This window comes from Aquarana catesbeiana, linkage group LG01, assembly GCF_042186555.1.
Source record: "Aquarana catesbeiana isolate 2022-GZ linkage group LG01, ASM4218655v1, whole genome shotgun sequence".
Taxonomy (NCBI): Eukaryota; Metazoa; Chordata; class Amphibia; order Anura; family Ranidae; genus Aquarana; species Aquarana catesbeiana.
Genome location: NC_133324.1, coordinates 317,877,266 through 317,892,938, shown reverse-complemented (window position 1 = coordinate 317,892,938; position 15,673 = coordinate 317,877,266). Strand labels below are relative to the sequence as shown.

The following is a 15,673-nucleotide window of genomic DNA, read 5'->3' as shown; positions in this document are numbered from 1 at the left end:
CTGGAGCTCAGCCACAGTGATCTTTGGGTTCTTCTTTACCTCTCTCACCAAGGCTCTTCTCCCCCCATAGCTCAATTTGGCTGGACGGCCAGCTCTAGGAAGGGTTCTGGTCATCCCAAACGTCTTCCATTTAAGGATTATGGAGGCCACTGTGCTCTTAGGAACATTGAGTGCAGCAGACATTTTTTTTAACCTTGGCCGGATCTGTGCCTTGCCACAATTCTGTCTCTGAGATCTTCAGGCAGTTTCTTTGACCTTGTGATTCATATTTGCTCTGACATGCACTGTGAGCTGTAAGGTCTTATATAGACAGGTGTGTGGCTTTCCTAATCAAGTCCAATCAGTATAATCAAAAACAGCTGGACTCAAATGTGTAGAACCATCTCAAGGATGATCAGAAGAAATGGACAGCACCTGAGTTAAATATAGGAGTGTCACAGCAAAGGGTCTGAATACTTAGGACCATGTGATATTTCATTTTTTCTTTTTTAATAAATCTGCAAAAATGTCAATAATTCTGTGTTTTTCTGTCAATATGAGGTGCTGTGTGTACATTCATGAGGAAAAAAATGAACTTAAATGATTTTAGCAAATGGCTGCAATATAACAAAGAGTGAAAAATGTAAGGGGGTCTGAATACTTTCCGTCCCCACTGTATATCCTCCATTAATCTAAGCATTTCTAGTTAATGACTAACTGTACTGCCAATGCCAATGCAACCATGAAAAATATCCATTTGAACATATATCTGTTTGAAAACTGCTTTTAGAGGGGGTGTCTTAGAAGCAGAGGGAACAGTTGAGATTCGCTTTAGAAGGAAGGACTTGATCAAGTCCATGAGAAGACTAGACAAAGTTTACGCCCAGATTGTAGAACAGCTTGGTGAGTAAAACATTTCTCTCAGAGCACTATGCATTTTGAACTGTAATAAAATGCTTGTCTTAACCTACCCATATACAAAAAGTCACCCTGGGACTTTAAATGAGGTGAGCACAGTTTGTCACTAAGTAACAGAAGTAGGTACAGTATAGGTATTTATTCAAGAATTGGTATACATACATGAATGATAAAAACAGTAGCTAAGCCAATAAAATTGCACATGATAAAAATACATTGATACAATTTTCATACAATATGTACAGGCATCAGAAAAAATGACGCGTTTCGCAAGACCATAGCTCGCTTCTTCAGGTGTAGATGCAGGTTTGATGTATCTAAATGAACAGAGAGATGTGACACAATGATGAACGTAAAGGCAATGGTAGGAGGGGTCAGAGTTGATGGACCCCATACTTACCAATAGACAAAGCCAAAGTGCCCATTGCTGGATTCCCAAAGGGTGGCTGCGGCAAGTGTGTGGCAAGGGAGCTAAAGGAGTGAAGCCGAACACAGACACCACCAGGGAATAATCGGACAGCAGATATTGCATTGGTGGAATTATGTGGCCCTTACATGTCTCAATATGTAAATTGGTTGATATCAGCTATAACACAAATATATATATCAATAGATGCCAAACAATAGCAGAATAGAAATAAATTCCGCTCTCACTTGCTCGCACTGCACACACCACAGTGGTCTCTGCTGCTGTTAAGCCATCTATCCTGTAAAAGGGAAAACACACTCTTTTTACCTCAGCACTTAGTTCGTGCTTGATATTGATTTTTTCATTCACACTTTTTTTCACACCTTGTTTTTTCCCCCCCTTTCTAGGGATTGTCTCCCTAGATATATTTTTGGTTATTCATACTTACCCTTGGTCTCTATGTCCGTTCCGATCAGGTCAGTTTATGCATGCTTTCACAACACATAATTATACAATTTTTGTCTACTCTGTTTATTTAGCAATGATTGACACATATACTTGTGTTACAGCATATATGCTTTTACATATACAACTATACTATATACTACATAAATTTATGTCTATTCTGCTATTGTTTGGCATCTATTGATATATACATTTGTGTTACAGCTGATATCAACCAATTTACATATTGAGACATTTAAAGTGGTTGTAAACCCTCAGATACAACTTAATCTTATCAGAAACTACATAACAGGCAGCTAATCGCTGCCTGTGAAAGTGCACTTACTTGTGTAGTTTCAGTAAAAAACGTCTTTTTATCTGCGATGACGCCATGTGCGATTGCGCAGTATGCTCTTTCCTTAACGGCATGTATAGTGTGCCGTTTGTTTATTTCCTGCATGTCTGGAATAGACAGTGAGCGAGACTCCCCTCTGAATGGCACAGAGGAGAAGTCTTGCGATGCTGAAAATATTCTAGCCTTCCTGATACTCCCCCTTGGTTACGATGCTACGGCGCATGCGCGAGATTTTGGCAGTGATATGAACTAATGGCATCGGCTTCGGAAAACATTATTAAGAATGGTGCGGATGATACCCGGAAGAGACAGCAAAATAAAACAGAAAAAAAGGTACTTCTAACGCTTGTTTAGGAGTAATTTATATATCGATTGCTTTGCAATGTTAAAAACATATAAATATTAGAAAAATACGATTTTTTTGGCGGGGTTTACTTCCTCTTTAAGGACCACATACTTCCACCCATGCCATGTCTGCCATTCAATTGTTCCCTGGTGGTGTCTGTGTTCGGTTTCTCCCCTTCAGCTATCATGTCACACACTTGCCGCTGACGCCCTTTGGCAATCTAGCACTTGGCTTTGTCTATTGGTAAGTATGGGGTCCTTTACCTCTGACCCCTCCTACCATTGCCTTTCCATTCATCACTGTGTCACAGCTCTCTGTTCATTTAGATACATCAAACCTGCATCTACCCCTGAAGAAGTGAGCTATGGTCTCGCGAAACGCGTTGGAGTTTCGGATGCCTGTAAATATTGTATGACATTTGTATCAATGTATTTTTATTATGTGCAATTTTATTGGCTTGGCTCCTGTTTTTATCATCCATGTATGTATACCAATTCTTGAATAAATACTTATACTGTACCTACTTCTGTTACTTAGTGGCAAACTGTGCTCACCTCCTTTTAAAGTCCCAGGGCGATGTTTTGTATATTTGTTATATTTAGGGATGGAAGTGTGTCACCAGACCTTTCCTCTTGTTTGTCTAATCCTACCCTTTATATTCTGTCAGGTACTCCAGAGCTGGCAGATGCAGAACGCAAAAATCTGGAAAAGAAGCTAAAGGCTAGAGAGGAGATATTGCTGCCAATCTATCACCAAATTGCTGTGAAGTTTGCTGATTTACATGACACTCCTGGAAGAATGCAAGAAAAAGGAGTCATTACAGTTAAGTCTTTCACAAAACTGATGTGCACATGTAGGCCTAGGTAGCATACCTAGAGGCCCCATTTGTATTTTTTGTAAAGCCTTAAAGGATAATAATTTGGAAATAATAAGCTTAAAAATGGACATAAACGCTGAATTTAGAACTTTTAAAAATATGTTGCAGAATAATTAATAACAGGTAGATGTGTTTCATTTATATTATTATATATTATTATATATTTTATATTCTTTTTGAATACTATGAGTTACGGCACATATATTAGGTTGTACAAGGTTAGGCATAATCCTGTGCTTTGGGCACAGAGGAAAACATAAGGCTAAATTGTCTACTGTATTGTACTGTTTAGCATTTGTCGTAGGATTGAAGACTGTGTAAAAAAATTTACCACAATCTTATATATAATATCAGGATATTTTAGAATGGAAGGAAGCAAGGACTTTCATGTACTGGCGGCTGCGTCGTCTCCTCCTGGAAGAGGAGGTGAAGAGGGAGATCCTTCATGCTAACAGCGAGCTTAGTGACATCCATATCCAATCTATGCTTCGTCGGTGGTTCATGGAAACTGAAGGAACTGTTAAGGTATAATCGTTACTTTAAAAAAATGAATAAAAACCAAGCGCTGATGTGGATAGATATGTGTGATATAAATAAATTGTGCTTAAAAATATATATATACCAATATAGTTAGTGCTATAAAAAAATCAGTAAATTAAAGCTGCTATCAATATAGGGTGATCAGATAACCAAACAAATAGTACTAAGTATAAAATTGATGCGCTTTAAATAAATAGTGCACAATATGCTGCTGCGACTAAGCTTAAATCCAGGAATAAAAAATGCATACATGTGAATAAAATAAATACATAATTATGGTGCTAATACATGTGTTAAAATTGCCAAAAAAAAAAAAATTGCCAAAAAAAAAAAAAAATGCCAAAAAAAAAAAATCTTCAAATTGGTGATGTGACGGTTAGTATAAATAAAATAATAATGACACTCTGAGTAAAATGTCCAGGCAGAGATAAATAGTGGGAGAAAGTAAAAATAATTAAACAGTTCCTTCCCTTAATCCAGATTGATTGACTCACTGGGTTAGATCGTTTGTATCAGGATATTTAGTTTTTCTTGCATCCCACTTCAACAATTATACTGCTGGTGATTCGGCTCTCAGGATAAAGGTTTTATGCAAAGCAAGCAAAGAAAAAATAGATCATTGTGCAGTGAACTTACTAGATAGTACATAAGCAAAACAGAGACAAGAGATACACTCACAAACTCCCGGTCTATTAGAAGCATTCAAATAAGCAGATTGCAGTCAGCCGCTGTGGACGAGGTTTCCCATAGAGAAACAGCTGCTGTTAACCTTCAGGTGTATTGCAGCACTGAACGTCCTAAGCTCCTCCCACGCGTTACATCACTGACACGTGACTTTTTCAAGGATAAACCCAGGAAGCCACGGCCTCTGTATTTAAGTCCTATATTTATAAATATATGTTCCCCTTTTTTTTGTAAAACAATTAAATAAGGCTTAAGCCAAAATATTTACATGTCATTAGTAGCAGAAAGCAGTATGATGATCCAATGAACACAGCGCTGTCTCCATGGTAACCACAATGCCATAGGACTTAAATATAGAGGCCGTGGCTTCCTGGGTTTATCCTTGAAAAAGTCACGTGTCAGTGATGTAACGCGTGGGAGGAGCTTAGGACGTTCAGTGCTGCAATACACCTGAAGGTTAACAGCAGCTGTTTCTCTATGGGAAACCTCGTCCACAGCGGCTGACTGCAATCTGCTTATTTGAATGCTTCTAATAGACCGGGAGTTTGTGAGTGTATCTCTTGTCTCTGTTTTGCTTATGTACTATCTAGTAAGTTCACTGCACAATGATCTATTTTTTCTTTGCTTGCTTTGCATAAAACCTTTATCCTGAGAGCCGAATCACCAGCAGTATAATTGTTGAAGTGGGATGCAAGAAAAACTAAATATCCTGATACAAACGATCTAACCCAGTGAGTCAATCAATCTGGATTAAGGGAAGGAACTGTTTAATTATTTTTACTTTCTCCCACTATTTATCTCTGCCTGGACATTTTACTCAGAGTGTCATTATTATTTTATTTATACTAACCGTCACATCACCAATTTGAAGATTTTTTTTTTGGCATTTTTTTTTTTTTTTTTTTTTGGCAATTTTTTTTTTTTTTTTTTGGCAATTTTAACACATGTATTAGCACCATAATTATGTTTTTATTTTATTCACATGTATGCATTTTTTATTCCTGGATTTAAGCTTAGTCGCAGCAGCATATTGTGCACTATTTATTTAAAGCGCCTCAATTTTATACTTAGTATAATCGTTACTTTGTTATGGAAAAAAATCCTGCGAGCCACAATTATCCAGTGCCTTAATGGAAATTCAACCAAACAGCTACCCGGCTGCAGGCGCAGATCATGTATTCATGACCGTGCGATAAATGATATATGAAAAAAATGCGCCGCGCCCAGGGGTGTAACTGAATAACTGTAAATCTAAGTACAAATCATAGATAATAAAGCGTGCAAATCAAATAGAGCCTAAAGCTCTGATCACTTACTAAGATCACCTGCTGTGTGAGTCCTAAAGCTCTGATCACTTACTAAGATCACCTGCTGTGTGAATCCTATGACCAAACACACTAAAAAATAACTAGTGCAATAAAACACAAAGTGCAATGTGCATAGAAAAACGTAATAAGATAAATATACAATCCACAGTGATTAAAATATAATCATTCCTAATAAGGTGTATATGTTAAAAAATGTTACACATATGTAGATCCACTGTGATTAAAATGAAAAAGAAAAAAAATTAAATAAAACAATATATATATTCGTAAAACACAAACAGAGTAAATCAATCACATGCATGGGCGAATTGAAACTATAATCGCCTTAATAAAAGTGTTCAAATCACATCCGTGAAAGAATCTTCCAATCCAGTAACATAAAGTGACCAAGTTCAAATAAAAGTCAGTGTAATGGTGATGGTTCAAAGAAAAAGTTCCGGTTTTGAATCAAATGTGCCCAAAGAAAAACATGCTGTGAAGTGCCTTGGTGACCCCCAATGTGATTGCGCTCACCTTGGAGCGTGTGACACAGGTTTTAATTGTGTCAATACACGCTTTTGGAGCCACCCCTGGGCTCAGTATTAGGTACAGCTGATTCCCACACTAGATTCTTTATGGCTCCACTCACATCAGACCATATAAAAGAAAAAGGCTAATATAGTATAATACCGTAGGATACTTTTATTAAAATCACATCCAATCCCCACATGGGGTACTCACATTTATAAGGTGCTCATGTGCACCAAACATAACATAGGAAAAAACGGCTGTGCGGCGTGCTGCGGGGTGTGAGAGCTCCACAACCCAGCTCTGTGCTGATCGCTCCGTCCTGGCCCCTCCCCTACGCGTCTTCATCAGGAATCCCCCTGATGAAGACACGTGACTCCCTGTGTCGAAGATGCGTAGGGGAGGGGCCAGGACGGAGCGATCAGCACAGAGCTGGGTTGTGGAGCTCTCACACCCCGCAGCACGCCGCACAGCCGTTTTTTCCTATGTTATGTTTGGTGCACATGAGCACCTTATAAATGTGAGTACCCCATGTGGGGATTGGATGTGATTTTAATAAAAGTATCCTATGGTATTATACTATATTAGCCTTTTTCTTTTATATGGTCTGATGTGAGTGGAGCCATAAAGAATCTAGTGTGGGAATCAGCTGTACCTAATACTGAGCCCAGGGGTGGCTCCAAAAGCGTGTATTGACACAATTAAAACCTGTGTCACACGCTCCAAGGTGAGCGCAATCACATTGGGGGTCACCAAGGCACTTCACAGCATGTTTTTCTTTGGGCACGTTTGATTCAAAACCGGAACTTTTTCTTTGAACCATCACCATTACACTGACTTTTATTTGAACTTGGTCACTTTATGTTACTGGATTGGAAGATTCTTTCACGGATGTGATTTGAACACTTTTATTAAGGCGATTATAGTTTCAATTCGCCCATGCATGTGATTGATTTACTCTGTTTGTGTTTTACGAATATATATATTGTTTTATTTAATTTTTTTTCTTTTTCATTTTAATCACAGTGGATCTACATATGTGTAACATTTTTTAGCATATACATCTTATTAGGAATGATTATATTTTAATCACTGTGGATTGTATATTTATCTTATTACGTTTTTCTATGCACATTGCACTTTGTGTTTTATTGCACTAGTTATTTTTTAGTGTGTTTGGTCATAGGATTCACACAGCAGGTGATCTTAGTAAGTGATCAGAGCTTTAGGACTCACACAGCAGGTGATCTTAGTAAGTGATCAGAGCTTTAGGCTCTATTTGATTTGCACGCTTTATTATCTATGATTTGTACTTAGATTTACAGTTATTCAGTTACACCCCTGGGCGCGGCGCATTTTTTTCATATATAATCGTTACTTTGTCTTCTAGATTTTACAGCATTTTACTGAAGGTTTTGTTGACTACCAACGTCGCTTATTATAATTCCCACTCACTCAACATAGCACTATTATATCATTTTTTGTTGTGGATGTTCGCATGCATAGTAACACTTAAGTTTTGCAAATTTAAGAATGTCATAGAAATTCTCTTTTGTTAGCCATTTGGTCAAACTAGGGCCAGTGCATTTTTTTTGGACTGGTTTTTGCATATTATTATATTTTTTTTTCCCCCAGACATACTTATGGGACAATAACCAAGTAGTGGTTGAGTGGCTGGAGAAGCACTTACAAGAGGAGGATGGTGCAAAATCTGCAATCCGTGAAAACATAAAGTACCTAAAGAGAGATTATGCCCTAAAACACATTCGAGGGTGAGTTTCCATCGTATCCAAAGTCTGATGCAGTAGTTATCCCCTGCAGGGCTCCCCCCCCCCAACTACATGTGTCCCCATGCCTCTGCCCTATCCCTAATCATTAAGCCCATTCTAATCTTTAGCCCATCAACTCATTACTTTTAGGACTTGTGTTGACTTGCTTTGTTTACCTGTGATTGACTTGGTTTGGATTGTTTATTATATAAATAGTGAAGCGCTACCCACTTTCATATAATTATTTAAATAAATAAATCAATCTAAACACAGTATTAAACATCCCTAATAAAAAAAATGTGAAAAAAGTTCATATATATATATATATATATATATATATATCTCAATCGACTTCTATAATTTCTTGATTGCTGTGCATCAATATTCCACCGCTGTGTATCTATCACACTTCTCCAATATTATAACTTGTGCACACCTCCACCAGCTGTTATGCCTGCTCACCTCAACACTGAGCCACAAAAGCTCTGAATGGAAACTCATTCCTTTCTCCACTCGAATCTCAGCTCTCCTGCTCCAGCCTGTTATATAAACAGCTCACAGATGAGACTTTTCCCTCAGGATATGGTCCGTATTCATGCAAATACAAATGCAGGAAACATAGTGCTCTCCATTTAAATTATTTATTTGGGTTTCCCCCTTAAAAATATTGCACTTACAAGGTTTCAAAAGCTAAAATCATTCATCGCAGTATTATAAGACGTCCGCTCGCTCACCACTCTGATGGCGTGACGTCACAGGCTCGGGCTCCTTCCCCTCTACACACGTATCGCCTACAATTGGCTTTATCAATAGATGAGCGGACCATATCCTGAGGGAAAAGTCTCATATGTGAGCTGTTTATATAACAGGCTGGAGCAGGAGAGCTGAGATACGAGTGGAGAAAGGAATGAGTTTCCATTCAGAGCTTTTGTGGCTCAGTGTTGAGGTGAGCAGGCATAACAGCTGGTGGAGGTGTGCACAAGTTATAATATTGGAGAAGTGTGATAGATACACAGCGGTGGAATATTGATGCACAGCAATCAAGAAATTCTAGAAGTCGACTGAGATATATATGTATGAACTTTTTTCACATTTTGTTATTAGGGATATTTAATGTTTATATTTGTCATTGTGTTTAGATTGATTTATTTATTTAAATAATCATATGAGAGTGGGTAGCGCTGCACTATTTATATAATAAATATTCTAGATGGTGAAGTGATACACTGAGACTGTTCAGCAGCTGCAGTAATTTAATTTATAATTGCACACTTGTATAATAATTTTAATTTAATTTACTTAGCACATTGCACTTTTTGTGGCACTGATTGACTTTTACACAATATTGGTTTGGAATGTGCCTCAAACTCAGGTCAGCAAATGCTCACCGATTTTATTATAGCAGTATACATGGCCGTGCAGAGGCCACATGTGACCTGTTTTGCATTGCGCTATGTTTCTTTGAACGCAGCATTTAAACTGCAGGCAAAATAGGTCAAATGCTGTGTTTTTTGTTTTAAAAACAGCTGCATGCATCTGAATGGAAAACACAACATTTCACTAGAACGCCCATCAACATGAACATTTAAGTACATCGCTAGTCAAAGACTCAAAACTTTATTTTAATAATAGAACCATTGTGTGCAGGACAGGCAGTGAAAAAAATCTGTAGTGGAGACACAGACGGCAAAAGAAAACCTAATTGGTTGTTTAACCCTTTCATACTTTTAACATACCAAAAACAAATAATACTTGGTTATAGATGCACTTTAACCTATTCCTTACCTGTTAACTACTGAAAATAATACAGCAACCTACCTTGTAATGATGAACAGCCCAGGCCTAGTCTCAGCACCCTTCTCTGCATTACTGTATATGAGTGCATGACATCTACTAACCTTAACCCAGGCCTTAATATAAGCCCCTAACACTATCCACAACTTAATTCTGTCCTGTCTAATACTGCATTAGCCCCCAAAGACTTTATTCTTAAAGTGCTTGTAAAACCTGTACTACCACTTTTACCTCCAGGTAAGCCTATAATAAGGCTTACCTGTAGGTACCGTAAATATCTCCTAAACTTGCACTGTTTAGGAGATATTCACTGTATACGCATGTGCCAACGTCATCGAAATGGCTCGCTCATGCTCGCATGCACAGGAGTGACGTCTTTGCGGCTCTTGCCAATCACAGCACCGGAGCCCGCGAACCCGGAAATAACTCCAGGAGACATGTTTCCAATCACAGCTGTGTGCGGGGACCGCTGCAACAGCTTTGATCTAAGGTAAGTATTTCATAATGAGCTAGTAGGCGATGCTTACTAGCTCATTATGCCTTTGTCTTGCAGGTTGTTTTTTTTTTTTTGAGAGTTTACAACCACTTTAATGGTGCTGAAGAGTTATGTATTAAAGTGGCTGTAAACCCATATAAAAAAAAAACCCCTGCAAGACCAAGGCATAACGAGCTAGTATGCAACGCATACTAGCTCATTATGAAATACTCACCTTAGATCGAAGCTGTGGCAGCGCTTTGACCGGCGACATGTCTCCCAGAGTTATTTCCGGGTTCCCGGGCTCCGCGCTGTGATTGGCCAGAGCCACAATGATGTCACTCCCGTGCATGTGTGCGGGAGCCACCTGTCATGGCACAGGCCCTCTAGAAACTGCACAATCGAGTGGTTTTTCAGTGCGCATGCTCCGACAACGTCGGCACAAGCGTATATGGTAAATATCTCCTAAATAGTGCAGGTTTAGGAGATCTTTGCAGTACCTATTATATCTTATTATAGGCTTACCTGTAGGTACAAGTGGTTTAATAGGGTTTACAACCACTTTAAGTATTTATGTATTTACCAGCAAAAATATTTTGGCTCTTATATTTTCTGTTCTGAAATTTCCAAAGTAATCTTGCATTCTGGGAACTACTACAGACACTTTTAAATGGGAATATAACCATGAGTACACTGAACACTGGTAAGAAGTGAGGTGTCTGCTTGTTATGTCTGCATCTAACATATAATAAACGGCAAGTTTAAGGTATAATGTTAAGGTATAACCAATTGGCAACCAAATTTTAGGTGTACATTCAACCCAAGAGTGTACAAATGAGCACTAATGCCGCGTACACACGGTCGGACTTTTCGACCGGACTGGTCTGACGGACGCCGGCGGACAATCCGATCGTGTGTGGGCTTCACCGGACCTTCAGTGGACTTTTCCAGTCGCAAATCTGATGGACTTTAGATTTGGAACATGCTTCAAATCTTTACGTCATAACTCCGCCGGACCCAGAAATCTGTATGCTAGTCCAACGGACAAAAACCAATGCTAGGGCAGCTATTGGCTACTGGCTATCAACTTCCTTATTTTAGTCTGGTGTACGTCATCACGTACGAATCCGTCGGACTTTGGTGTGATCGTGTGTAGGCAAGTCCGTTCGTTAGAAAGTCCGTCGGAAGTCCGTCGAAAGTATGCTGGAAAGTCTGTCGGACCAGTCCGGTCGAAGAGTCCGACCGTGTGTACGCGGCATAATGAGTTCCTGCAAATTTCTTTGAGCTGAAGCAGGTTCTATTTATGTTCTAAAGCTGAAGTCTATATACAAAAATTAGGCCCCCTTTTCAAATTTTCAAAATTGTCGGTATTTTTTTGTTTATATCGCAAAAAATAAAAACCACAGAGGTGATCAAATACCACCAAAAGAAAACTCTATTTGTTGGAATGGACATCAATTTTATTTGGGTACTGTGTCGCACGACCGCGCAATTGTTAGTTAAAACAACGCAGTGCCGTATCGCAAAAAATGGCCTGGTCATGAAGGGGGGTAAATCTTCTGGGGCTGAAGTGATTAATAATTAAATGGATAGATATAAAATATGGATATACAGTGGGTAATATAAGTATTGAACACGTCCCCATATTTTTAGGTAAATATATTCATGCTATTGACATGAAATTTTCACCACATGTCGGTAGTAACCCATGCAATCCATACATACACAGAAACCAAAACAAATAAGTTCAGAAATGAGGCTATGGGGTTGATTTACTAAAGACAAATAGACTGTGCACTTTTGAAAGTGCAGTTGCACTCTGCAAGGGCAGTTGCACCAGAGCTTAGTAAATGATGGAGAGCTCTGCTGACTTCCATCATCCAATCACGTGCAAGGAAAATTACAAAAACAGTATTTTTGCTTACACGTGATTGGATGATGGAAGTCAGCAGAGCTCTTCATTATTTACTAAGCTCTGGAGCAACTGCCCTTGCAGAGTGCAACTGCACTTTCAAAAGTGCACAGTCTATTTGCCTTTCGTAAATCAACCCCATTGTGTAATAAAATGGCATGACACAAGGAAAAACGTATTGAACACATGAAGAAATGGAGGGGCAAAAAGACATGGAAAGCCAAGACACCAGCTGAAATCTATCGGTTCTGATATTCTGAATGTTCCAGTGAGCATCCTGTAAGGAGCTCCGACCAGGTGCTCCTCACAGGATTTCTGACAGAGGAGTGAAAAGAATTCTCAGAGTTGTCTAAGCGCCAGTGACCACTTGGGGAGCTTCAGAAAGACCTGGAATTAGCAGGTGCAATTGTTTCAAAGAAAACAATAAGGGTCGGTTCACACTGGGGCAACACGACAGCCGTCCTACTTTGGATCCGACTTTGCCCTGCGACATGTGTCCGACTTTCAATGAACGGGGATCCGACTTGGATCCCCGCCACTGTTTGGTATGAATCTGGGGCGACTTGAGGTCTGACAAGTCGGATCCCAAGTCGCGGTAGTGTGAACCGGCACTAAGTAATGCACTAAATCGCCATGGCCTGTATGCACACTCACCGCGCAAGACTTTGTTGCTGAAAAAAAAGCATGTTGAAGCTCGTTTAAAGTTTGGTGCACAACATTTTGACAAGCCTGTGAATTACTAAGAGAATATAGTCTGGTCAGATGAGACCAAAATTGAACTCTTTGGATGCCATAATACACATCATGTTTGGAGGTCAAATGGCACTTCACATAACCTCAAAAACATCATAGCAACAGTCAAGTTTGGAGGTGGGAACATCATGGTGTGGGGCTGTTTTTCAGCATACAGTACTGGCAAACTTCATATCATTGAAGGAGAGATGAATGGAAAAAGGTACCAAGACATTCTTGATAAAAATCTGCTGCCATCTACCAGGATGATGAAGATGAAACAAAGGTGAACATTTCAGCAAGACAATGATCCCGAACACAAAGCCAAGGAAACTCTCAATTGGTTTAAAAGAATGACCCAGCCAATCACCTGCCTTGAATCCAATAGAAAATCTATGGAAAGAGCTAAAGATCAGAGTTCATATTCGAGGCCACGGAACCTTCAAGATTTGAAGTTTGTGTGGAAGAATGGGCCAAAAATCACACCTGAGCAATGCATGCGACTAGTTTTTCCATACAGGAGGCATCTTGAAGCTGCCATTACCAACAAAGGATTTTGTACAAAGTATTAAATACATTACAGTTAGCGTGTTCAATACTTTTTCCCTGTGTCATTCCATTTTATTACACAGAACTTATTTGTTTTGGTTTCTTTGTATGTATGGATCACATGGGTTGTTACAGATGTGGTGAAGATTTCATGTCAATAGTTCCTTTAGAAATATATTTACCTAGAAAAATGATGACGTGTTTAATACTTATTTTACCCACTGTGTGTGTATATATATATATATATATATATATATATATATATATATATATATATAATACCTACGTACCTTGTAAAGCCTGTTGTAGAATGTATCATATTCGTTGCAATCTTCCACAAGTAGATGATTTATTAAAATGCAGGAAAAGTGATAAAACAAATTGGATGCTTCAAACAACTCCATTTTGTGCTTATTTTTTTCTTTGGTTTTAATAATTCAGCCCCCACATTTGTAACATGATATTGGGTATTTTGCATAGTCATTGTGCCAGTATTACCACCTCAAAATGATGCAGCCTAAATGACTTTCATGTTTAGCTCATCTCTAGTATTTTTCTTTGTTTGGCTAATTGTATCTTATTTTTCAGCCTGGTACTAGCCAATCCTGACGTAACCATGGACTGCATTGTCCATATGACCCAGCAGATTACACCAGCACAAAGAGCACAGCTAACAGGGCTTTTATCAACTATGGATAATAGTCCTTCCAGCTGACAGAATCCGAGAGAAATTTTGTTCCAATAAACATAGACTGCAGTAAGGACAGTCTTCAACCTGCCGTCCATAAGAACAAGTCATGCCACTAAGTGCCTTTCAAGAAAGCTGTTTGTACAAAGAAGCACTCGGTGACTCATCTGAACAAAGACTGATACCACTTGTTTTACTGAATAAGGCGAATATTTTGAATTTCCTTTTCAATAACTGTACCCATCACGTGTGTATTTTTTTTTTAAACTGTGCTGCATAACTGATGAACGATTTGTCCATAACAGTTCATTGATTCTAGGATGCACTTTGAGCCCACCTGTATGGCTTTTTATTCAGCTCTGGGATCAGTTTAGTAATTTCTAAGAGGTTCTAATCTAACCTTTGTTACACGCACAAATACAGTAATCTGATGGTGCTATTATAATCTATTTATGTAACATGCTAATGATTGAAGAAGAACAGCGGAGATGTAAAATATGAGAGTGATATGACAATAGCAGTATTCTGTCTGGCATTACACTTACTCAGGAAATTGTCACCTGCACACAACCCTTATTAAAATATCATTCTCCAATACAGTGAACTGTTGTATTTTTTTTAAAAATAACAGATTATTTTATTCAGATTGGACAGGTTATTATTAAGCGCTGACACCGTGAAATTCGTTAACCACCTCTCTATCTCTCGCCCACTGCGTTTATGCTCCTGAACAAATAGAATGGGCACCTGGTGATTATTGGGTCAATCCAGAAAACATTTTCACCCCTCCAAAAATCATTGCCAAGCTCTATCCAGTGGAAAAGAAGTTCACAAAGAAGTGGCCTGTACCGATAGTAGACCATGTCTTAACCACTTGCTGGCCACCCGCCGCAGTTGTACTGCGGCAAGGTGGCTCGGCTGTGCGAAATGACTAACCTGTACGTCGTGTCGTGCACTGGCCTGTGTGGGCATACACACTGATTGGCCAGCGGGGGAACCAATCAGCGGGTCCGGTAAGCGCGATGTAAGCTGGCCATCCGCGATTGTTCACCACAGACAGAACGGGGATCTGCCTATGTAAACAAGGCAGATCTTTATTCAGACAGGGGAGGACACAGAGATCTTGTCTTCCTACTAAGCAAGAAGTTGTCCCAGTCAGTCCATCCCCCGTGCAGTTAGTAAACACTCCCAGGGAACACACTTAACCCCTTGATCGCCCCTGGTGTTAACCCCTTCCCTGCCAGTGTCATTAGTACAATGTCACTGCATATTTTTAGCACTGAACACTGTATTGGTGTCACTGGTTCCCAAAAAAGTGTCACTTAGTGTCAGATTTGTCCACTACAATGTCACAGTCCCGCTAAAAA

General features: G+C 39.1%; 1 protein-coding gene across 4 annotated transcripts in view; it reads left to right on the top strand.

Moving 5' to 3' along the window:
• The window catches only part of ACACB (acetyl-CoA carboxylase beta), a 170,296-nt gene extending 155,395 nt beyond the window's left edge, over positions 1-14,901 (top strand). For all 4 annotated transcript variants that reach the window (XM_073629848.1, XM_073629831.1, XM_073629839.1 and 1 more), the window contains 5 exons: positions 770-882; positions 3,119-3,273; positions 3,683-3,853; positions 8,023-8,159; positions 14,207-14,901. In XM_073629848.1, coding sequence (XP_073485949.1) covers positions 770-882; positions 3,119-3,273; positions 3,683-3,853; positions 8,023-8,159; positions 14,207-14,333 — 703 coding nt within the window. In that variant the 3' untranslated portion in view covers positions 14,334-14,901. The remainder of the gene's footprint in view (positions 1-769; positions 883-3,118; positions 3,274-3,682; positions 3,854-8,022; positions 8,160-14,206) is intronic.
• Positions 14,902-15,673: the final 772 nt, after the last annotated feature.